Genomic DNA, 26,221 nt, shown 5'->3' on the forward strand with positions numbered 1-26,221 from the left:
TAAGAGCATCATTGGATTAATTCAAATATTTGGGTGGGGCTAACTCTTATTTTTGTAGAATAAATTTTGAAAACATTAAAATAATTATATATATATATATATATATATATATAAATTCAAAATTTTGGGGGGCCATGGCCCCCACCCTTGAACATACCTCCGCCCCTGCCTATCACAATTTATTTAACAACTAATAACTAGCTAGGTTATGTTCATACTTGATAGAATATTGGAGTGGGCTTCACGAAGTACCACTCACCTTTCATTTTTACATCAATTATTCTTGTATTATATGTTTTATGTTTATATAAGTTATTGTTCAAATTTCTCTCCCAAAATATATACACATATATATATATATATATATATTCTTCAAATATTAGAAGAATATGTTGCTAAAGTCTTGACTGCCTAAAAGAATTGCATAAATTGCATTGACATCATTGTCGATTTTGAATGATATGTTTTGTGTTTACATAAGTTATTGTTCAAATTTTTCAAAAACAATAATGTATATTCTTCAAATGTTAGAAGAATATATTGCTAAAATTATGACTGCCTAAGATAATTACATACATTGCATTGGCATCACTGTCGATCTTGATCAAGATCTTGTATGATATGTTTTGTGTTTATATAAGTTATTGTTCAAATTTCTCCTAAAAAAAAGAAGAAGAGAGACTTCAAATGCTAGAAGAATATATTGCTAAAGTCTTGACTTTCTAAAAGAATTACATACATTGCATTGGCATCATTATCGATAGGCTATAACTATTAGGTAAAAAAAAAAACCATGAATTTTCCACTAAAACGGCTAAAGATGCACCATTTTTTTTTTAAATATAGATACGATACAGTTTTAAACATGTGGCGTTCACCTTATGATAATTACTCTTTATTATTAGGTTAAGATACCAAATAATAATAATTATTAATTTTTTTTTTTGTGTAAATGGATTTGAACCCCAAATCTCTAACTTTTTTTGCTCATTATTTTGTTTTTACAAATATTTGTTTTATGGCCTCTTTTGGAACTCGAGATTTTAATATGAAGAACTTGAGTTTCTGAAACAAGTTCCAATGGGAACTTAAAAAAAAAGGTATCAATGTAGATTTTTTTTTTTTTCCATGGAACTTCCAAGTGAGGCTACATAACTAATATTTTTTGATTAAGTTTTTTTATTACACTAACACACCACAACCAAAACTGCATGCGAATATGTTTGTAAAAACAAAATGATGGGCAAAAAATGCTTAAATCTCTTATCCAACGAAAATAAACTTTATTAGTTGAGTTAACTGAAACCCCATAAAAATGCAGCAATTTAATTACACAAGCTTCAAATTTTAACATAGAATATAACCTTGTGGATTCTAGTTAGCTAAACTAGTAAAGTCTCTGATGGTTGAATAAGAGATCTGGGGTCAATCCCCTCGCTTACACCAAAAACCGATTAGTGTCTTGGTTTGATGAAAAATAGCTATCATCAGAAATAGACGCTATAGATTGAAACTCTATAATAATAATAATAATAATAATAATAATAATAATAATAATAATAATAATAATAATAACCCATCTTTAGATAAATCTCATTCTATGGATAATAAATATGTGTAAAAGTCAAAATAGGTAAGTCATTATACCTATATTCACTCAACCATTTAATTAATCAAGTCTTTTTTTTATTAATCGAGTCAATGAGTTGTTAAATAGGAATCTTAGAACACTAAGAACGGGACAGCTCAATTTTCAGTTTAAAGACATAAAGATGTGTAGGGCCTATGGGCCCAACTGAGATTCGCTTGTACGTTTTATTAAAAATTTGCTATCGCCATAGCAATAATTAATTGAAAACTATATGTGTGGGTTTTAGTTAGTTCAATTAGTAAAGTTTCTGATGGTTGTATAAGAGATCTGGGGTTCAATCCCCGCCTACACAAAAAACTGATTGGTGTCGATTCACGTTAGTTTCATCAGGATATTTTCTTATATGTCAAATATCGATTACATATATGTAAATTACTCATTGTGTCAATTTAGTCAATAGAATTCCCAAAATGGTTTTATTTTCCTAGACACTCATTTGTTATCAAAGTTAATTGTCAAAAGACTCAAAAATCAAAATTATATAAGGAACTATCAAAATTAATTGTAAATCAACTCTAAGGAAATTGCTCAATTTCTAAAATGAAAGTGGTTACAATAGTAATTTTGAATCATTTTTTTAAATCTCTCTCTCTCTCTATTATATTAAAGCATGCATGAAATGAGTACAAAATAGTTTGGGGTAAGTTACAATAAACTTAAGAGGATCAAAACATAACAAAAAGTCTCCCACTAATAATCCATGCTTTAGCTAACATATCAACATCTAAATTCCATTCCCAATGGGTATGTTGGAGTTGGGCCTCCTCAAAATGCTGGAATGGGAACATTTAGTCATAAAACAAGGGCATTACAAGGTTGGCAACCATTACAAAAGTGTGAGTTAGAATATTGTCTGAGTTGAGTGCTAAGATTAGACCATTTTTAGGAGTTCAAAGTTCTGTCATCAACGAGTTTTGTATGACCTATATTTCTAGAGAAGCTCCTAAACTACGATCCTTTCTACAAAATAACTCATCATCACCCCGTACAAAAAGACAATCCAACGGGTTAAGATGTAGAGGAGCCACAATAGGAAAAAGACCACTGTTTTAGTTGAAGTTTGCAACTTTGCAAAGATTATAAAGGAAAATTCACACATAATCTTTCTTGGAAGTTTTTGGATTGCTCTTTTGAGGGAAGCTAAAATGAATCTTCTAAGGGTTTGTTTGGGAACAATTTATTTAGATAAAACTGAAAACTTTTTGCTAAAAGTATTATAGATAAATGTAAAAGCTAGTTGAAGTACAGTGAGACTCATGAATAGTACCAAAAAGTATAATAGGACCCATAAATATTAGCAAAAATGAGCTAAATAGTAAAATAAGTTGATTTTAAACTCTAATATCAAACACAACCTAAATATCCATATAGCCTCTCTCTAACCTAGCTTTTTATATTCTCTTTGGGGCGATTGAACCATATTAGCAGATATTATAATTTGTTTGAGCACTCTTGTTGAAACATTTCTTTTGATTTTATTTTAAATACGAGTTGAGCTCAAATTCATTATTAAATTAGCTTACATATTTAGGTTTGATTAAAAAAAAAAATTTTGTCGAACATCCTCGAGTTTGTTTATGAAATACTTGATTTTTACTTCCGATTTATATGCTTTCATCCACCTTCCTAACTCTATTGAATAGATTTTAGCATCTTACTACCTTTTCCCTTACAAAATAATGTATACAATATTGCCAAATGTCGAGACGAAGACAGGTGGATGCATGTGCAATAAATATGCATCTAACACGTAAACTGTAACTGGACTCACAATTTATTCAACACATATATTCTCGTATTTGTTTAAGCTCTAAAGAGAGCATAAACAATTAGTATTACACTCCTATACTTAATTTATTAATCAACCTTTAATTAAACTACAGTAATTTATTACCTTTTAAAACTTTATTCTAAAAAATTATTATAGGAGGAACACTTGGATTGAAGTAGAAAATTTTGTTTTGGCCACTAATAAATTAACGGGGTATTTGTTGACCAATGATATTGTTTGCATGTGACTGTTACTGACTGGTAAAGATAAAAAAACCTAAGCGTGGGTATGGGAGAGAGTGGAAGGCCATGTTTGGCTTGTCCATATTTGACTCATCTTCTTGCCAACCAAAAATTATAAATTATAGCTGTATAAATAATGAATTTTACTTGGTTATAGACGTGCCCTCGTATTTAGGTTTTAACAATACTCCTCCCATTTTTTGGGACTATAAAATATAAAATGATTTTATAAACAAGGAGATTCTTAGGATGGGCTATATAATAATCAGTATTGGTTGCTATGAAAATGATAACATATATTTATTTTATTGTTTTGTTGTTATGAAAAAATATTAGTTCTCCCAAAAGTTGAACAAAATTTCTACCTTCAAACTTTTTGTGTACTTTTATATTGAGTGTGAATTTTGAAAATTTAACCTTTGGATTGCATGCTCTTATTATATCCTTCATGCTTGTAAAATTTCAAGAAACTAAAAATCAATTGCTATGTTATCAAAAAAATGTTAAAATTTCAAATTTTATGATCTAAAATTGTGTATAAAAAAATAAGTTTATTGATCAAATAGTAAATAACATCCGATTTGAATGAAATTTAATATGTATGTTAAGAACATAAGAAACATGAAATTCAACGGTTAAATTTTAAAAATTCATACCGAAAAAAGAAATATATGAGAAGTTTGAAAAAATTTTCTCTAAACTAATTTGGAGAGAAATTTTGTTCCCAAAAATTTAATTTTGATAAATTTGATTTGGTAAATGATTTTGGTTATATAGTAACTTAGTTTTTTCTGGAAATAATATATATATATATATATATATATATATATATATATATATATATTTATATAAAATAATTTGATAGTTACTAGAGTGGCAAAAATAATTACATCAATGGTGACTGTCATGTCTATATTCCCATCTACACTCCACCCTCCCTTATTGAAATTGTTGTCCCCTCTACCTCTCCAACAAATTAATTATTGACATCAACTCTGCTGGCAAGCAAAAGTTAAGTTTCCATGGCGCGAGCTGCGCTTTAAAAGCTTTGTCTAAAGACAACATTAATGCCTTAATGGAGGCCTTTGGTGGTGGCCATCCATGCAGGGTTTCAATCCTTTAGGGACTTACTGATTGTAGAAAATAGAAATAAAAAAGCGATAAATTAAAGCACTATACAAAAGTTGAATTTGATTCTTCTTTAAAAAAACAAAAGTGTGGTTCAAATTTAGATGGAATGATTCTTTCAATCAAAGAAATTGGTCAAGACATCAAATTTGTATGTTGCAGTTTTTGATTAAAAGATAACTAAGAAATTAGAAAATTGAAAAAACAAGCATTGTATTGTGCCATAAATAAAAAAAAGATCATCTACAACAATCATGTAAGTACTTGAAGAATCAAATACCCTTCTAGCTAGGAACAAACCATTTTAATTGTAATTTAATAATTATTTACTCCTAATTCATGTCAAGCTTTATTGTTACTCATGAGTGATTTCATCATAAATAGAGAGTAGTGCCATGTGTTGGGTCCTGGCTATAATTAAGCTGACTAATTTATTTTTTTTAAGAACTATACTCCTTAAATATTATTAAATATTTTTTAAATATTAATACAATTGAAATAAAGTTGCAATTTAGGACATTAAACAAGAATAACGATGATCTCCATGTAAAAATAACAATAAATAATTTTTTTAGTTATAATCCTTATAACGAGTAAGGCAGGCTCTGTTTGACTAAGATTATTATTAAAACTTCATTTTTTAAATAAAGTTATATTTTCATAGGTTGTTTTTAAAACAAAATAAATAATAAATAATTATAAAGAATATATTGCCACAAACTATGACTAATTCTTTTTCTTTGTTCGTAAGTTACAAAAAAAAAAAAAAAAAAATCAAGGTATAGGGAAGTATAACTAACTTGACCTGATTAGTGGTAGAATATTGACATTGATGTAGGTGTATCTAAAAAAAATGGTTTGTTAAAAATTAAAATAGGAAAAAGTTGAGTTTTTTGTGTTAATTTAAAACTTGTGTAAAGATATGAATACACTAAGCCAAAATTTCATTGTAAAGGCTCTTCTTTTCTTGTATTTTTTTTTCCTTTTGTTGATGGAAGTATGAAAGTTTTATATAAAATTAATAATTCTATTTAATAATTATTTTTGAATATTTATATCAGATGATGATCTATTGCACACCAGAAGGCTAATAACTAAATATAATACATACATTTCTATAGGAATATTCAAATCTCTCTCTCTCTCTCTCTCTCTCTCTCTCTCTCTCTCTCTCTCTCTCTCATTCATATATATATATATATATATATTGTTAGAATCCAAGACTTATCCCAAACCCAAAACCAACTGCACCTTTGCCGCCCGATCAATGCTAAAATAAAGTTATGCAATTTATGCGGATTTATTGACAAAGTAATACTTTTATCTAAGCAACTACTATCTCTTTGTCACCGGATATACTAGTACTTTATTTTATTTATTAAATCAAAGGATATACTAGTACTTGTTGCTTTTCCTTGACCATTTGCCGTTTGCTTTTCCTTACCATCAAAGAAACTAGCTAGATGGTGTTTATCAAAAAAGAAACTAGATGGTGAAGTTTTTTATGAAACTTCCATGGATATATATGCAAGTTAAGCATGTTTATAAAAACAATAATCCATATACTCAGTCTTAACCATTCTTATTTAGCTTAATTAATCATTGGACATTATCAATAACCTGCAAATTAGTTAGTAATAATTAATGATGTTCATCACACTAGGGCATTGGTTGTGATGAGAGTTTCTTTTATTTAGATAGCTACATAAAGAACTATAAACCTTTAAAGTTAATCTGCAAGAACGATAGCTGTTTCAGTCTAAAGTGTCATTATTATTGCCAATTATTCTTTTACAAAATCAATCGTGACGTGCTAGAACTCAAGACCCCTCCCAAAGCCAAAGCTACCTTCACCTTTGCATTGTCTCCTGATCATGCTAAGATTCCAATAAAGTTATGCAATTTATGCTGATTTATTGACAAAGTAATACTTTCATCTCATTAACTACGGTCTCTTTGCCAAGGATATACTAGTACTTTTCTTGATCAAAGGATATACTAGTACTAGTACTTGTCTAGTGTTTGCTTCCTTGACTATATTCCATTTGGTTTCAACCATAAGGTTACTCTAACTTTCTTAAAGAACTACGTGGTGAAGTTTTTTTAAGCAGCTTCCATGGATAATATACCATAAACAATTAATACTCCATATTCAGTCTTAACCACTCTTGTTTAACCTAATCATTGGACATTAATTATCAATGAGTCCCGAATCAATTAGCAGTGATGTTAACACATTGGTTGTGGTGAGAGTTCCTTTATTTAGATTGCAACATAAAGAACTAAAACTGTAAAGTTAAGTGCAAGAACGATAGCTATTTCAGTCTAAAGTGTTCATAGCCAATTCTTTTATAAAATCAATCGTGACATGTTGGGGGGGTTGGTCACTGGTGTCAGGTCTATTAATATTCCTTCTTGCTTTGCTTTGTAGGTGTGGCCTAAGCAAAAGTTAAACAAAAGCTGGCACTGATTTTGTAAATGATCTTTGGGTCTACTTCTGGATACGTACACATATTCTTTTGAAAGGGAAGGAAGCCTTTCCACCAAATAAGAAGAAAATTTTGTTATAAACAAAGTAGTTTAAGTTTTAAACAGTTGAAACTCAATTGAATTCAAAAAACAAAGTTAAATATTAGTCTAAATGATTTTAACTTTAGTGATTTCAGATTAGTCTTAAGAGAAGACTATCCTTTGTATTGACTATTGATGTGGGATTTTTCCATGCAGGCATGCACGTGGATATATGTAATTTTGAACGAAAGATCTTTAATTTGGTCCCAAAGGCAGATGAGAATGATTAGTAGAAACTATCAAAACTAGTGAGTAGAGACCAAAATTAGAAAGAATCAAAAAAAGAAAAGAAAAAAAATTTCCTCATCTTATGTGAAAGAAGAAGATTTGCATGAAGATTTAGTTTTCATAAACTTAAGGGTGTAAATAGTGTGATATCATTTAAAATTTAATTCTGCCAAATAAGAAATAATAAACAATTTTAATTTACACGACACTTTGTTTACTTCTATATTTTTTTACTACTAGATCTTTAATGTGAAATTAGCTCATCTCTATCTCAAAGCAAATAGAGGGAATCCTTTTTGTGGCAATGTGCCCTCTCCATTCTTTAAATGTATTGTCCTTGTTTTTCTTTTTAAATTCTAATGATTGTATATGAAAGATGAGACATGACATGGTTTTATCTTAATTTATTACAACATTTATTATAATTCTTTATTTATAGATACCATATATTTAACATATGACATCTACACTATGATGATTGCTTTTTATTTTAAGAGAAAACACAAATTAGTTTTGTATGTATGTGCGAGACTTGAACTTGAGTCAATCTTGTATTTAAGAATAAAATACTTTACTAATTGAAGTAAATGTACATACCTTTTTAATATTTGTGCTTTACTTTTAATTAGTCATCCATAAACTTAAAAGTTAAAATTCTAATGATACTTGTTTTGATTTGAAGATAGAGATTGTGCGATGAAATTTGTAAAATTTAAAATTACAACCAAAAGTAGGGAGGGAGAAAAAAAAAAAAAAAGAGACATCGAAACTGGTTAAAGGAAAGAGTATACAATTTTTTGGGTCACAAAGAAAGAGTATACATCCAAACTGTTTTTCCCCCCTTCTATTCTTTCTTTGGGTCACAAAGAAAGAATGGAATTACGTACCTATTTTAAAGATATTGTATATCTCTTTTGATTCCATTGTTATCAAATACAAACAAAACAAAACTACAAATGATCAAATGGCTAAAAGTCATTCTTCCCTATGTGTAAATTGAAGATTTTTAACATGTGGATTATATTCACCAAGGATTATTATTGAGGGTATCAAAATTAGTTTACTTTTTTTTTAGCAATAATTTTACAATAGATTAACATATATAGCTCTTATTACTTGGCATTTATAAACCCCTTAAATGTCGTGAATCAATAATAAAAAAGTAAGTGATAATTGAAGAAAATTATATCCTAGAGTGTGATGTTTGTAACCGTTAAACTAGGCATAAGGAACCTTCAAAACACTAAAAATAAACAAAAAAATAAATTAAAAGGTTACAAGAAAAAGGAAAAGATAAAGAAAAGAAAAAGGTATAGGATCTTTTAGCATCAACAGCCCAATAATCAGTATGTTCCACAGCCCAGCCCACGAGGAGAATCTTTAGGGCTTACAACCACAAGTGATCAGAAATAATAGGATAATTATGAACCTTTTTAAGTTTTAAGCATTAACGGTCCCCTTTAAAGCAAAGCCTTGGATTCCTCTTTAGACTTTAGTTAAAACCTTTTAATATGCTTCTCCCAGTTCTGTCGTTTTACTTAACAAAAATAAATAAATGCTACCCTCAGGCCACAAAATAATAATAAAAATAAAAAATATTATTATTATCATTATTGTTATTATTTTTTTAGGCCAAAAATAATAGAGGAATCTTGTTATTTTGCTATGGATGGACCTACATCATTGGTTGGATCTATTAGAGCTCCCTTTAAATGTCAAGTGTAGGAGGCAACAATAAGACAAATGTTAAATTTTAATTAAAGATGAGTTTTTTTTATAAAAAAATTATATATATATATATATATATATATATATAATAATTAAAGATGAGTTATGCATGAAAGTTTTACACGTGGGATTCAAGTTCCACACAAGAACTTAGGTTCATGAATGATTTTATTGAAGAAAGAAGCAAATCATTATTATTATCATTCATCTTCTTCTTTTTTCTCTGGTGAACTAGGTGTCAAAGACTAACTAAGACCTTGTAAATTTCAAAATAATTCCCTAACACATAAAAAAAAAAATTAATACATCATATAAATCAAATAATCAAAATTAATGATAGAGCCCATGAGGGTTGTCCAAATTAATTACTGTGGTTAACTAGTTTGACCCAAAAGGTAATTAAAGAAGCTAAGCATCCTTTTGTGAAAGAAGTGGGGCAACCTCGGATTCTAGAAAAGTTAGCCAAATATGTCGATGATCTTAATAAATTTACTTTAACAAATCAAAGTAAAGTCCGTGTTTGATAAGATATTGCATCATTGGAATTGAAAAAGAAGCTCTTTACTTTAGGGAAGAGACATCAATCCATATGCAATTTCTTATAGTAAAATATTAATTAATTTAAAGGGCCACTCAATTCATTTTTATTCTATATCATATCCATTCCTCATTCCAATGTTTCCTCTTGCTTCTCTCTCTCATTTACACACATGTATGACAGAAACACCCTAAAATAGTAAAAAAGTTTTCATGAAGGTGAAGGTTTCCATGTTCTCTCTTAGCAAAAGAAGTTAAATATTAAATAAATGAGTCCAGTTAACGTATGTTCTTAGTTTTTATGACACACGTTAATCATTTATTTTAAGAAATTTTTTATGAAAAATTGAAAAAACTGTCAAAAAAGTTTGTAACTTTTTCATCTTTCCATAAAAAAATTTATAAAATAGTTTACTAATATATGCCCTAAAGGTATACGTCAGTAAAATCCTAAACAAATAAGTACCCCATTGTTTTAATTTTTTGTTAGAAAACAAAGTTAATTAATACTAAATAAACTACACGGATTAACTCGAATCTTGTCAATCTCGAATATGCTGTAAAAGATAGTCATGAGATAGCTTAGTTCAGATACCATTTTTTCAAATATCCTACCGAAAGAGGAAAAAACAAATTTAGAGAGAATGATTTGTTAGAAAATATTTTTTCACAAGAAAAAGTGTATCATGTGAAGATAACTTTCTCTAATATTATTATGTCTTTCTAAGTTACTGTATAATAATATCCTTTTCCAAAACAAAAAGTTATATATAGCAATAGAATCATAGTATTATGATTGCATTTCTGTTTATATCTCATTTTATTTATAAGTTGTTCAAAATTTTAGTATTTTATATTTTTAAAATATGAGATTTCACACATACACACAATTATAAATATTATTTAACCGATGAGCTAAATAAAATATTGATCCAATATAAGATTATTAAGTAGTTTAAGTTTTGTTAAAATTATTAAACTATGGATGATAATAAGGCGAAGTAAGATCAAATCATGACTGTCTCTAACACAAAATCTCAATATATCAAACATTCCAATTAAAATAAATTTTAAATTTTAAATTTTCTAATAGTCATAAACTCATAATGGTAAGTTTATGACCAAAATCCATCCCCATCCTACACTTCTTCGGGACTGTAAAAAAACTTGCTAGAATAGGATAGGTTTGGATGAAATTGCCATTCCAAGCTAGTGAGGTACTAATCATTTTTTTTGACTGAAACTAAGCTAGGATAAAATAATTAACTAAAATCAAGATGCTACTAATACGTCAACAGGAAAATAGTAATAATGTCATATATAATAGATAGGGCTCCTTGGATGATTTCTCTCTTTATCTATTTTAATGAAAGCCATGTATCAGTAAACAAGATCTTGCATGGGAAACAGCCGACAGTGCTTAGTTGCTAAGGCCATAAATTGAGGTGTGGACAAAGATTTTGTAAATTTTGCAAATTGGGTGTATATATAACACCACCATAGCTTTGTAACCAAATTAAATTCTACTTTTTTATAAATTTCAGTCAGCTCAACTGGTAAAATTTTTAATAATTGAATAAGAGATCTAATATTTAATCCCCACTTACATCAAAAACCGATTAGTGTCTTGGTCTGATAATAAATAACACAATTATCAGAAGCAGATGTCATAAGTTGAAACACTAAAAAAAAAAAAAAACCTATTTCTCCTTTTATGTACATTTGTGCACATACACATACGGAGGCATGATCAAAACAAAAACGTTGTGTCTGCAAGATTATAAACATGTTCAAGAAGGAAATGGCCATGAAATTAACCTGGTTTTAAATATGCACATGAAGATATAATCATGCCCAACATAAAGGGTCCACAGTATTGTGGAAAAAAAAAAGGTTCTCTTAAGTGAAAGGGAGACCCATCATCTTAGAAGATAGGACTTCTAATGATGCAAACTGTCCTTCACATATTCTTTCCGCAATTTTATATTCCAAAAGCTCTTAACACATTGAGATATTCAAGCTATTTGCTTTACCCACCACTAATGTCCCTTTTTAAGTCAATTCATTATGTTAGGACTAGAGGATTATCGCACTCCTAATGTGAAAAACACACATAGTTTGGCAAAAAAAAAGGTTATTTTTGGCCCGGACCGAACGTTACAGACAAATTATATAGTGCTTTGTTTCCTAAAAGAACATAATTGAATGGATAAAAAGAAAGAATTAAGCATGAAAACTCCACTAATAACATGGAATCCGAGGAATATATAAAAAAGTAGTATATTGTGTTTTAACTTCTAACTCATAATTGTCAAAGATTTTAAGAATGTCGGAATTGTAACTAGACCAACTACAATAGACTTAAGGGTATATGTAAGTATGAGCTAATTCAGCTGATTGTGAAATTGTGAAGGGTATGTAGAAGATTTTGTAAAAATGATGGTTATGATTGTCATTCGGCAGAAAATAAATTGAATCTCATGTCAATCCTTCAATCAATCTTGTCTGTGGCCATTTAGTATTAATAATATAAGACTCACAGACATGCATGTAACGATGAAATAAAGCTCATTCTCAAATGTCTTAACTTTTAGTTCAAGTTCAAGCTGACAAGTGATAAGGACAAAACAAGGTTTGGATGGGTGTGTGAAAGTCCGGCTGATGTTATTTTCCTTTTCTTTTTATTAAGTAATAAAAAATAAACTTAAAGAGGTCGGTAATTAATTCCTAAAGCCTGGTGATCCATGAGTTTTTAGGTTCAAAACTTATACAATAAGTTTAGATGTCACAATCATTTTCACAAAAAAAGCTCTAAGCCGACTTGCTTGGAACTATCTTTCCTTTAATCAATTATGTGGTAATAGAGCATGTTATTCATGTGTAATTTTAGTTATACGGCAAGCGACTTATTTAAATAACACATATGAATAGTTTTATAAATTATCATAAGATAAGTTGGTAAAGATAATTTTAAATTAGTTTAGAGACAAATTTTCTCATTCACAAAATATTTCACAATTATTGAAGTTATAAGTTGTGAATGGTAAATGATAAAGTAATGTCAATGGTAAATCCAAATTAAAACTAATAAAAAGTTGTCAATTCAATTGTTGTGAGAAATAAATTAAGCCTATGACATTACTAAGTCTAAAACTCATAACCACCGTCTTGGCGTAACCTTTAAGAGATTTCTCCCTATAAACCTATAAAGGATGTGGGAAATGGCAGATTACACACATATGGGTATGCATTTGATTCTGACCAACAAAATACAAATGGTGGAAGAAATAATTGAGAGCATCTAATGGTCCATCCATAACACACGAGTGCCCCAATAAATTTCACAAAATTACTAGCATATTGAATGCGGTACAAAGTATTAAAGTCTGAGAGAAAAAAAAAATGATGAGAAATTTCTTGAGATTCTCTAATGTGACAATGATCGAAACCCGCACGAGAGTTTGTCATTGGATTCTCTTAAGATGCAGGGCTCAGCTTAGACACACAGACACTCGCAGATCTGACAACATGATCTCACCTCAAACAATACGCATAAAAAAACACAAAACACCCCAAGGCACTTTTGTGTTCCCACTCGGAAAGGAAAAGTTAAACAAAACTCCAATATTTACTACTAAAAAAGCTGTGTCTTTGCAAAATTACACTAAAAAGTTTGTCTTGTGGCCAAAATTCCAAGAGAATTTTAACTGCAAGTACTAGTAGCATTCAATGTGGGGGAACCCTATAAGGAATTAAGAACTTTTCTGGAAGTCTTTTTTTTGGGCAGGAGAGAAACTGTGTTTTCACATCAAAATTTGGAGTTGATTATCAACGATTCAACTGTTTAAGGGGGGCCGGCCCTTGGTTTGACAAATATAAGGCACTAATTGAATCTAATTAATTATCTTAGACAAACATTAGTGCTGTCAATGCAATGATTAGGGGTGTTTTATAGGCTCCTCACATCATTAATGTGAAAAAAATAGAGCAAATTGAATTTGATTCAACAGTACAAAACTACATATGCCCAGGAAAAAAAAAAGTGTACAAAACTACACATATAAGAGAATATCTATTGGTAACTTTATCTATATTCTTAAGTCCTGCAAGTACATGTTTAGGCTTTACAACATGCTTTAACCTATGGATTCGAATACATCTAACATAATGGATAAAATTAAAACTATTGGCCAACTTAAGAGCAGTCAATATTTGTTAAAGTAAATAAAGTATAAATTACTTCCAAAGGGATCAAACAGGTCATTGGGTAGACAAAGGATAACAGATATCACCTAAAATCCTCAAGAATATGTTAATTGTACAGTTTTTTTTTTTTTTTTTTTTTTTGGTGAAGGATCGTAAACGAGTTTATTTTATCCACCTTTCGATACTAACGATTACGCTTGAAAAGTACGATCTTAAAAAATTATACATAAACAAATAAGTTAAAAAGCTCATACATGAAAACTAATCCAAAAACACTACAGTGCAAATTGAACAAGAGAATGATAATAAAGAAAGGTTTTGCCTTTACTTTCTCAGGTTGACTTGACAAACAAAAGCTGATATAATTGCAAGCTAAACACACTCACAAATTTACCTCAAATCCACCCATTACATTTCACTCACCAAACTATATAGAGTCAGCAATACATTATAAGAAGAAGAAAAAAAAGAGAAAAATAAATAAATAAAAGGAAAGTGGACATAAAGGCTAAATTTAGTTGGACAACACCAGCTAAATTTAGTGATTAGTATACCCTACAATTTGAAAAAACAACTAAAATAGTAGCAAAGGGAAATTAAAGCTAACAACTGCTTCCTAAGATCACCCAATCAAAATCCCAAATTCTCACACTATACTTCAATGATCAAAAAAAAAAAAAAAAAACACAGATTAAAACTAAAAGAACTTCACAAAACCATCTCTTAAATTAGTGGAATGATCTTTATATTCTATAAACACACATGTCAAACCGAAATATCTCTTAGTGCAAAGAAGAAGAAGAGCTCTAAGTCTGGAGGAGCAAAGAATGCGATTGGAGACCTTTGCAGTGAGCAATTTGAAACTACCCTTTGCTTCTTGGGTGCTGGTGGGCATGTTAAAATCTCTGGTATTTTGAATCTCTGAGCTTTTGGTGTAGAGCAGCCACTTGAAGTGAGTTCAACTTCAACACCCTCAGAAGTTAAGTCACTAATCTTTGAATTGAAGCTTGTGGTGGTGGAAGAGTTAGAAGGCAAACTCCTTGATGCTTTTTGATTCTTGGGCTGTACAAGCTTCTTCTTGAAATATTTTCTTCTTGGCTTTCTTGTTGGTCTTCTTCTTGTTGTTGTACTACCAGATGGAGCCATTTGAAACAAAATGATGAAGCTTCTGCTAAGTACAAAGAAGAAGTGTACTGAAGCCGGAAAGAGTAGTAAGCTAAAAACCTTTACCAAGTTTTCTAGGAATAAGATTGCTAAGAAAACACAAAACTTGCACTAGAGGAAACCCTATTGGAGTACTATAAAGCCACTATTTTTGACTGGAAAGTAGTGGAAAAAAAAAAAGTGAAGTAACCACTAACCACCCGGCCTTTCGAGCCAAACCTTTTCAAGCTCAAAACTACTTGAAAACAAAAACCCCACTATAGATGTTGCACTTTTGAAGTTCCTAACCCAGAAATTTTTATGAAGACGCACTCATAACAGATTCCTGTACATGATGAATCTTGTACCTTGGAGCCAACAAAAGATAGCACTACTAGGACTGGTACTAATGTAAACTACTAATTAAGACCATCACAACTCTACCTAAACCTTGATAAACTCATGACTAACATCAATCTTTCAGAAATCCAACAAAAACCCTACTAGAGTTTAAGGAAAATAACAACTAAGAGGCAATGACCCACTTCAGTATAAGCCCAGAGAAACCCTAATTAAACCCTGAAAGGGTAATGGGAGTTAGAGAGAGAGAGAGATTTCATTTTCAGAGTTGATGAGTGCTTTGTTTAGGCCTTATATTTATGAGGGATAATCTGGGCAGGTCTGCCCGCTGCCCTAAGCAATACCTGGAGAGGCTAGAGAGAGAGGGAGAGAGATAGTTCAAATTTCTGTGCAATTCCTGCTTCCTAGGGATTACAATTGATGGGGAATAATCAGTGGCGACGCCACTCAGAGGTCAGGGTGTTCCCAAGAACACCCTGACTTCAAAAAAAAAAAAAAAATTTATATATAATAATTAAAATTTTTTTATTTGTTTACCCTTAAAAAAAATAGGAACACTCTCAAGCAATATCAGGAACACCCTCAAAATTTTTATGCTAAACAAATTTTGAACTAAATTCTAAAAAAAAAAAAAAAAAAAAGCCAAAATCATCAGTTTTTGTCCTCACAGCCACTCACCACCACATCGCCGGTCACTTCCATGTCTCCGGCCACTTCCATTTGGTCAACCGCAGTCTCCCCACCTGCTTCAGCTTCTTCTTCCTTGCCGTTTCTTCTCCGTTCTCTGTTTTTCTTCGACTTTTCCGCTTCTCTGCTCTTTGTTATTTCTAGTTTTGAACGCCAATTGCCGTATGTTCTTTGTACATTAGAGTCCCACTCCCCACGTGAATACTGAAGCCATTGAATGAGTCAACAGTTTTCAAAATTTTCAACCTTATCTCCAACCAACTACGTGCCTAGCTTTAACTTTTGCACATTAATTTTTATTTCTCTTGTCTTTTCATTATTGCATTTAGTAAGTACATTTACTTTTTTTTTTTTTTGAAATAAAAAGGTTGTAAGTACATGTACTTGATAATATTATTAAACTACAACTCTTCTAAAAACAATTTATACTACAACCATAATTATTATTATATTTAAAGGAATTATTATGTCAGTCTTTAAAATCATTTTATATTTTTAAGAGAATATATAAAATTTTTAAGAAAATATATATTTAGTGGTAATTTCAAAACAGTACACCGATATTAATTGGTATCAAAATATTTCGTTTCTCTAACTAAATCAAAACGGCCTCCGGTACGGTATCGGAGAGGCAAGGGTGTGTGCACACATGAGATGTGTGCTAGTGTGTGCTAATGCACAGTGGGGTGTGTGCTAGACTGCTAGTAGTTAGTAAAAAAAATTAACGAAGTAACTAAACATCAATAATTAATAATTTAATTAACTAATACATTATAAAAGACAAAAAAATTAAATTATGTTAGGCTAAACATCAATTAATAATTTAATAATTAATGAAACAACAATACAACAAATTATAGTTTATAAAATAAAAACAAATTTATGAAACAACTAAACAACAATAATTAATAATTTTATTAATATTTCAAATGAACTTATAGTTTATTCTATAGCTACCTTTGTTCATTTCTTTTCTTTTCAATTTTTTTTTTTCTTTTGAGATTTTTTGGTGTACAGAATGCAAATTTGTTTTGGTTTTAAGAACATTTTTTTTTTAAACACAAACTTTATGCATGCCAAATCTTGAATTTCGGTTGATATTTACCAAAACGTCCCAAAATAGACTGAAATTACCCGAAATTTTTTCAAAGTGGAATAGGAACACCCTGGACAAAATTCCTGGAGTCGCCACTGGGAATAATTATGGGTTTTACTTGCCCTCTGCCCTAGGAGAGTTAAAAGTGATTAAGATATTTCCTATTGATTTCCCCTCTGTTTTTTTAACCCTAGATTTCACACTTTTATGTTAGGGTTTATTGAATTGCTTAGTGTTAGTGATAATTTGGTCAGGTCTGCCCGCTGCCCTTAACAAAAAGCCAAAAAGAAGGAGAGAGAGAGAGAGTTCAAATTTTTTGTTTATGATTAAAGTGATTAAGTTTATTGTTTTAAATTTTAAATATATATATTTCAAATTTTTATGTGCATTCTAGGGATTATATAGATTAGGAATAATGAGGGTAGGACTGCCTGCTGCCCGAGGAACAGATAATATATTTAGTTAAGATTCTCATAAGTTTATTTACAATTCCATTTTAACACTTGATTTAAATTTTAAAAAAATGGATTTCTAAATAAAATCTAGATGAAAATTTTCTTATTAAAACATTTTTTTTTCTATTCAATTTTTAACACTTGATTTAAATTTTAAAAATGGAGTTTTAAATAAAATTTAGATGAAAATTTTCTTAGTAAAATAAAAAGAAAGAAAGAAAGATGAAAGAATAAAAAGATGCTATTGAAGATGCTTTAGCAGGCTAAGAATAGTGAAGGCAAACAAAACTAAAAGACAGTGAAAGGACACAGGATAGCCAAGTGTGCTATCTGCTAGAGTCCTATAGCCTCTTTCTTAGTTTCACCTGTCAGATATATTTATTTATTTAATTAATTAATTAATTTTATGGGTTTTGGTTCTGATATCCTTGTTTTTCTCTTCTTTTATTAACCTTTTGTTTTAAAAACTTTCAGACACTCTTCATGGGATTCCAAAGGGTTTCACTATTTTTGCACGTGGCTCAGTAATCCACAAGTTGACAAATTACATATGACTTTAAAGTCATAGTACTGTACTATTACTTATTTATTTTGAGATGGGTTTGGATAAACATAGGTCAATGGACCTAAAATCTCAGATTTTATTTTGTTTTTTTCTTGTCCTACTTTTTTTTTTAATGTCGGGTGATAATATTATCTTGCGGCATCAGCTTAATGGACCTAATCTGAGTTTTCTTTTATTAACAATTGGACTTAAGCTGAGTTGAACCGCCCATGTTTAAATTTGTCTAATATCTTTTAAAAAAAAAATTTATTATTATTTGTATGTTATATATGTGTGCAGTGAATCTTAAATCCACAATTGATGATGCCACTTGAATTAAAATTCAATGCTGCTTCATTTCAGTTTGGCTGAGGAGTAATTGATTTTACAAGTTCCTGGATACTTGTAAAATCAATTACTCCTCAGCCATTGATTTTACAAGTTCAAAGACATAGAAACCTCTGAATCTTAGACCAGAGAAATAATGGTTGGTTAAAACTGAAAACCTGTATATATTGCTTACAAGCTTATCACTTAAGTTAATGCGTATATTGCCTTAAAAAAAAGTGTCTATATATATAGCACACGTTTATAATGTCTTATTTACTACTTGAGCACCTCCCTATGCATCTAGAGAGGTGCTATTAGATCATTTAGATGGAGGATGCTTTCAAAAGATCCTACCAATATTGAAAAATAACAAAAGCTAAAAAAAATATGACTCTGAAACTAAAAACAACTAGACTTTTTGTAAAAAATAGATTGACTACGTTATAAAATTCTACTTTAACGAGTGCACAAAGGCACCTCATCCCCGTTGAGCAATTTGAAGTTATCACATCACACTTATTTAAAGGCACAATACAATACTTGTACGCTTCTGACAGAATCTCATCATGTATGGGATGGGGCCATATGGATTGGTACCGATCAATATTGAACTATTGCCACTCATCCATATTTAGAGCCTGGTTGATGATAGAAGGCACAACATTATTTTATGTAACTTCAGCGTTCCCTAGCCAACCTAATTTAAATTAGCACTGAATTTAATATAGCTTACCTTTTCAGAATAATAAACAAGTTTGAAAGAGATGCTGAACAGCTGAGTTCAGCAAAATATACTTTTATAATGGGAGGAATATAGTAATTCCCAGCTATTAAATGTCAAATATCCATAATTACTATTATGGATACCAGTGTAAAATGAAATATATATATATATATATATATATATATATATATATATTTATAGTCTTCCTCTTGTGAGCCATGAAATTAAGTTGGGATGAAACTATTATGAAGCCAATCAGGTTATGCATGACAGGAATGTATGAACTCTGACTGCACAATGCATTTCCAGAAAAAAGTAACAGAGTTTGGCCCCGCAGTCTTAAGATGTCAAAAAAGAAGGGCTTACAGGTTGTTCCATAGACTTCAAATTGAAAGCATGGTACAGATTCAGATTTCAGAATAAAAGACTTCTGCATTCGGCGTTATACAGAGTTTTCCGCCAAAGAATTTCCGTTGACCCATTGCATGGCAATTCATAAAATCATCTAGAGCTATATTATTTAAACAAATCACATGATCCATTAAATAAACCATGTAACTAAAAGTATATATGAATGGTTTTTATCAATCGCCCCGTGGTGGGCTGAAGGAATTTTCCTTCAAACCGGTTTGGAGGTAAACTTTTCCCTTCCATATTTTCTCTAGCCAGGTTGAGCACAAAAGCACATAGTTAAAATCTGCTTTGTGCAAACAATAAAAGACAAATCAGCTTAACAATGTCATTGCATACAACAAAACCATTTGTTGAGGCATCAACCAGCTCCTTAAAACTCATTTTAAACATTCACATGATGCACAAATAAACAACGTCAAAGGGCCAAGGTTAGTAAGCCCTTCTTCCTAAATAAAAATTAAAAGAACCTTAACATAGATAGCAAATCCATCTCATGGCTAAACCAATTGGTAGACATATGCTAAGCAAGTCCTTGCAAAGCTCTCAGAAATTCAACAACAATTTGAGTATAGTGCATTTCAAGTCAATCCACCAATTTGCCAGGCCATTGTCAAAAACAAGTCAACAAGCACAACTGAAATAGATGATACAATCTAAGTACGCATAACTTCTTATAATTAATTCCAAACATAATTTGAAAATACTTTTCTCAAACAACAATGGTAAGTTATGTTTTGACCTAAAAAAGTGAAAACTAGTAAAGCAAAATTCATAGAAAGTAAGACAACCTTGAGATAATAAAAGTACAAAGTAGCAAAAGGCACAATAAGAAGTCACCGCCCTCTAGAGACTGCTTCTTCCAACTCTTCGTTCGAGGATGGAAACAGTTCTATATATCGACTCCCAAGCGTCATCCTATCTTTAACCATTGCTGCTTTCGAATCTTCTGCACTTGCAAACTCCACAAATGCTTCCCCTGTAGGCCTCCCCTCCGAGTTCAATGTGATATTAATTGCGTCTTCTGACAGCACAAAATCTTTAAAGAACTCCATTATGTCATCCTTGCCAGCAGAAAATGGCAATCCCCTCAACCGCAATACCCCAGTGTGTTCAGCTGAGTCCTTTGCCTCATCATAAGATTTAGCCCTTGGGGCCCTTCGGTGTGGTGAACCACCACGAGCATCTGAAACCTCCCTTGCTATTGCTTTATAGTACTCCTGCCTCTTACTTCTGAAAACCTCAATGTATCTCCTGCCCAAGTTCTGCCTATTCCTTTGAAGGGCAAAATCAACTTGGAGAGGATACCCCAAAACACAAAATGCTTCCCCAGAGAACTTGCCATTGTTATGGACAAAAAGAATATCAACTATGTCCAGACCATGGAAGAACTCAGCCACATCAGTTTCCGTGCAATCAAATGGAAGACCACGTACTCGGACAACAGGGAAAGGTGGAGGTTGGTTAACATAGGCCGTATAAGGAGCTGGATTATACATAAAACTTGAAGCAGGGGAAGTCCCATAGAATGAAGGTCCCTGATCAACAACCCGTTGACGTTTTGCGCCCATTTCACGCCCATCACCACCATCAATAAATTTACTGCTGTTTCCAACATCCATGTAGACAACAGAAGTCAATGTTTCAATAGTCCATGTAAAAACTACAAACAAATTAACATTATTTTATTCAACTGAATCGCCAATGGGCTATAATGGAACTTGCAGCCCCATGAAAAACAGGGTAATGGTAAGAGGCCGCAGGTTCTAATCCTAATGGGTGTGAGTTAAATAAACAAAAAATAAAAACAAAACCATTCAACTGCATTACAAACTGTTTCTAATTTTAGTTATTCTTTAGGCATCTATAAAAATAAAAAAGTAAAAAAATGAAAAGGGGTGGATACTCGAAGACTCGTCTATTCTCATGCATAAAAATGCATCATCTGGAACGGGAACTTAAAAGAAAACTATATTAGACATCAGGACTGATAGTATATAAGTTCAAATTTAGGATTTATTAGAAGCCACTATTTCAATTTTTCACAATCATTTGCAGTAGTAACTACACATATTCTATATTTGACCCAATGATGATGATGGCTTGGTACATAAACTCAACAAGAAATCTTGAGGCAATCTTAATATCCCACAAGACATCCACGTGTCCCCTGATAATTTGCTGGGGGGAGCTGGGGAATGCACATAGATAATTTGCAAGCATTTTCCTTTCTATTGCCTCATCTTCCTGAGAACCAGCTAAAGCCTACAGTTTGAACTTTATCTAAACCCATGACCACTCTTCACTAAAGTCAGCCATTTTGAGTTTTCCCAGCCACCAGCTAATTACTAGCTCACCCTGCATAGATTAAATATCTAGACAATGGAATTTTCAAGTAAGTGTGTATGTATCTCCATGCTAATTTAGTAGAGTTAAATTAACACCACTCTCTTCTATGCAAGTTGAGGTCTAAGCAACCACGGGACAGTGTAAGATGCTGCAGTTGTAGTAGTTACTTCTAAACCTTAACTGCATCCATTCGTAGTTACCCTTTGATTATATCCACTGTATTAATGTGATCATCCACACATCCTCTCCTAGTTTTGTTATCTTTGCCCATACTCTAGATATTAGTAATCAATGCTGTTACCATGAAAACCCGTTTCAATGTCTTTTTAAAGTCCACAAGGTAACTACAGATTCAAATCTCAATTTGTTGGGTGAATATTTTATTGCTGTCTTTGGGTGTGAGTAGACTTCCAACGAATTATGATTTTTTTATATAATTTTTTTGGATAATTTGATAGTTGGGGGCGGGGGAATTTGAACTCTATTCATCTTGGTTGGAAACACCAAGAAGTGTTAGTTGAGATACAAAGCTCCTGGCCGATTTATGATTTTATTGTCTCATTATATTTGTAATTTGTTTTAAGGAACCTTTGGCTATACATGCAGTATGCGGTAAACTTCATTGGTTCCCTAAGTATAATTCTTTCTTGTTTAATACAACTGTTTATTATCTATGATTAGTGCACCAGAAAAATAAGTTATAGTACCTCTTCAGTAAGGAAAGAATAGATGAATGTGAAGTTAGGTCTGTTATTAATATGTTATTAGACAACAGCTAGGAGAAAAGAAAAGATGAAAAACATGACCAAGATGGAGTGCTTCTCAGGGTTATCCAACCATACCATTCTCATAAATTAAGAAAAATTGAGACTTGAATTTTCAAAGGCCTAAATGCAAAATCTTTATCAAAAAAAAAAAGGCCTAAATGCAAAAACACCCCCTGGGGTTTCATTTTTTCCTTATAACTCCCTAAGGTTTCCATGCCAGCCAAATTGACCCTTGGGACTAACTTTTGTTAGCTCTTATGGACAAAAAACCACACGACCATTCCTTGATCAGCGACGTGAATTAGTTGGTGAGTCTTCTTAATGTGGCCACATGATTTCTGTCCATTAGAGCTAACAGAAGTTAGTCTTAGGGGTCAATTTGGCAGAATGGAAACCTCAAGGAGTTATAAAGAAGAATTGAAACCCAAGGGGGTGTTTTCGCATTTTGGCCATTTTCAAAACCTACCTAAAAATCACAATTTACAGGATGAAACAGCTGAATGTCATGGATATATTTGAAAACATAAGCTAAATCAAATCTGATTCAATCCCAATCTTCATAAATACTCATATGGAAGGGTCTATCACAATACACCATATTGCACTCCTCCAACTCATATTTCCAATTTTAGCTTTTTTCTGGCATGCCACAAAAACGGTTTAATACTCCCACAAAATATTGTGCTCCCTACTCACATAAATCTGGGTCATTGTGCATTCTTATCACCGCCCCGCTCCCTTCCCCAAAAATAGGCCATTTATAACAGACCTAATTTCAAATTTGCAATATAGTATTACTACATAAAGACTAGCCATATAGAGCACTGAAGTCAATAGTAAAATATGTCCTCACATCTTGTCATAGAAGGAAACAAATTTACTTATTGAAGATTTGGTTATTTGGGTTGCACAGGCTAAAAGGGTTTAATATCTAGCAGGCTCTTTGGGGTATTAGTACTAGTATCTATACTTATATAACCATGTCAATTAATATCTAGTTAGATTCATCTATTAAAGTTACATAAAAGCATATCATGTTTTCAGTACCAAAACCTATCCTTCGGTAGATTCTTAGTCTTTTTCCATATTATAAAGACTTCAAGAAAAGAGCTATTGTAAGAATAGCAGCAATCCAACGTATGCCAACCTATCACCAAAGAAAATTGAAGAGGTGTGTAAGCATTGCTTTCCCCCAAAATTAACTTTTTTGGGGCAAACAAAACCCACAAACCATGGTATAGATATAGAACCAATGACCTCACCTTCCACATTTGTTGGAGGGAGATGCCATTTTGGTTTGAAAACCATTGGCTTCCTCCAAATATAACTGAATTTTTTAATCCTATGATAAGCAGAGATGAACATGATTTTCAGCTTTTGACACATACATGGTGTCAAAAACAGTAATCTCCAAAAATCTAGACATGGAGAATGACTGCAATATCTTAATGAACTTAAACTATTTAACAAATATGAGTTCTTCTACACTTCGTGGCATGCATAAGAACCACAATAATTACAAACATAATAAGTACGCATACGTTTCAACAACATAATTCCGCACTATCCTAACATAAATCAAACTGAAATTACTTTATAGAAACATAAAATAGTAATTATGCCAAGAGCCCTTTAGCTCAACTGGCAGTTCATGGTGTTTCCAACGTAGAGGTCTAGGTTTCAAATCCCCCTCCCTCATCATTATAACTATTGAATTATCCATAAAATAAAATAAAAGAACTAACATTTTTAACAATCACAACACATCACCTTCAGTATAATTTCATCAATTAAACTCTTTTTTTTTTTTTTTTTTTTAAAATTTTATCTTGAATACAAAAAAGCAAAACAAAAACAAATAAAACTTTGACACTAAAGTAGCCCTTTTCAAAGAAATTTATTAAGTACCTTTGCATTGTTTTAATTTCCATCTTAAGAAGAAAAAACTAGTTATCAATTCTGCTAGATCTACCTGTTTTTTATCTGAATCCATCGCCTCACCCAGGAAAAATTCTTGGTATTTATCTGGTTATTATAACATTTTACACAGTCCATTTTCATTGTTATGAATTTAAGCATTTTTTCCCATGCTCTAAATAAGTCGAGTTGAATTATACCTCAGGTTCTCATTCACGTTTAGAATTGAGTTCAAGCAAAACTCTAACCTCAAGGGGTAACACAATTGATGGCACCATGCCCCGTTAAGCAGAGGTCACTAGTTTGAATCTCCCTTTCCCCCCTCTCCTTGGCACTAAAAATCACTTATCAAAAAAAAAAAAAAAATATTGCGTTCAAGCAAAACTCAAGCTACAAATTGAGCTCAAATATATGTGCTAAGCTTAGCATGTTCACCTTCACACAAGAGCTTATGAAGGGTGCTTGAATAGTTGTTGTTTGGAACAGTTGAATTGTTTTACAGCCTACTCTCCACCTCCCACAATCCAATAACCCAAATAAAACAAAAGTAAAATAAAAAAATAGACATTGTTTGAGGACACAAAACCAGTCTTTGTCCCTAAATGGTTTATTTCTTTCTAATTAACCTTTCTCAAACCCAAACAAAGCAACCCCAGAACCCAAAATAGAGAATTCCTCTCTGGGTATATCACAGTAGTTAAAATCTTAATACCCCAGTTGTTCCTTTTACAAAATTTTCAGCACCAAACAGATACCCAGTTGAGAAAAACAAACATATAATTTCAGATACACAGAAAATCAGAACTAATAACATAAATAGAAGCAAAAAAACATTGATTAAGGATGTTAATTAACAAACCCAGTTGTCAAAATATGAACTAGACAAATCTAAATCAAAGGAAAGTACAAGGGTATATGTAAAAAGACAAGAAATTTGAAGAAAAAAGCTTAAGTGAAGGTCTTTCTTACCCTCTGTAGAACATGTTTGTGATATATGTTGAGCTCAGTGACCCACTTGAATCTTATTTATCTTATTGGCACTTTGAAAGTTTGGAAATTTTTGTGTTTAGCGGATGAATGAAGAAAATAGGGGATGCTTGTAGTTATAGATGGAGATTTTCTTCGACATGTACAGGGAGGCTTTCAGACTAAACTATGTCGTTTTTCATTGACGGCTTCTTCATTTTTATTTTTTGGGGATGGGGGGTTGGATTTGGGTTTGGTTTTATATGTGGCCCAAAGAAATGCTCAAGCAACAGGCCTCAAAAGAGCCCAAACACACACATTCACACACAGACTTTTTTTTTGGGGGGAAGACAGAGTTAAATCGGGTGAAGTACACTTAGGAGTGATCAAATCCAAACGGTAATATTGAT

The 26,221-nt window shown here is 31.3% G+C and overlaps 2 protein-coding genes across 3 annotated transcripts; both read right to left on the reverse strand.

Annotated features, from left to right (window-relative positions):
• Positions 1–14,827: 14,827 nt before the first annotated feature.
• LOC126725795 (cyclin-dependent protein kinase inhibitor SMR9-like) lies at positions 14,828–15,208 on the reverse strand. Its single transcript, XM_050431101.1, has one exon. The coding sequence runs from the start codon at positions 15,206–15,208 to the stop codon at positions 14,828–14,830; it is 381 nt and encodes a 126-aa protein (XP_050287058.1).
• A 5,265-nt stretch (positions 15,209–20,473) lies between these two features.
• Positions 20,474–26,017, reverse strand: LOC126717365 (uncharacterized). Of its 2 annotated transcripts, none has more exons than XM_050419040.1 (2): positions 25,815–26,017; positions 20,474–21,417 (listed from the first exon to the last, which is right to left on the reverse strand). In XM_050419040.1, exons 1-2 carry the CDS (start codon positions 25,826–25,828, stop codon positions 20,649–20,651), a joined length of 783 nt encoding a protein of 260 aa, XP_050274997.1. In that variant the 5' UTR covers positions 25,829–26,017; the 3' UTR covers positions 20,474–20,648. The 2 variants fall into 2 exon arrangements, with proteins under 2 accessions (XP_050274997.1, XP_050275006.1); XM_050419049.1 differs by having other exon boundaries at positions 20,474–21,414; positions 25,815–26,014.
• Positions 26,018–26,221: the final 204 nt, after the last annotated feature.

This window comes from Quercus robur, chromosome 1, assembly GCF_932294415.1.
Source record: "Quercus robur chromosome 1, dhQueRobu3.1, whole genome shotgun sequence".
Taxonomy (NCBI): domain Eukaryota; kingdom Viridiplantae; phylum Streptophyta; class Magnoliopsida; order Fagales; family Fagaceae; genus Quercus; species Quercus robur.

Excerpts from the sequence above, each read along its gene's own strand:
- LOC126725795 (XM_050431101.1), bottom strand. The coding sequence starts at position 15,208 with ATGGCTCCATCTGGTAGTACAACAACAAGAAGAAGACCAACAAGAAAG.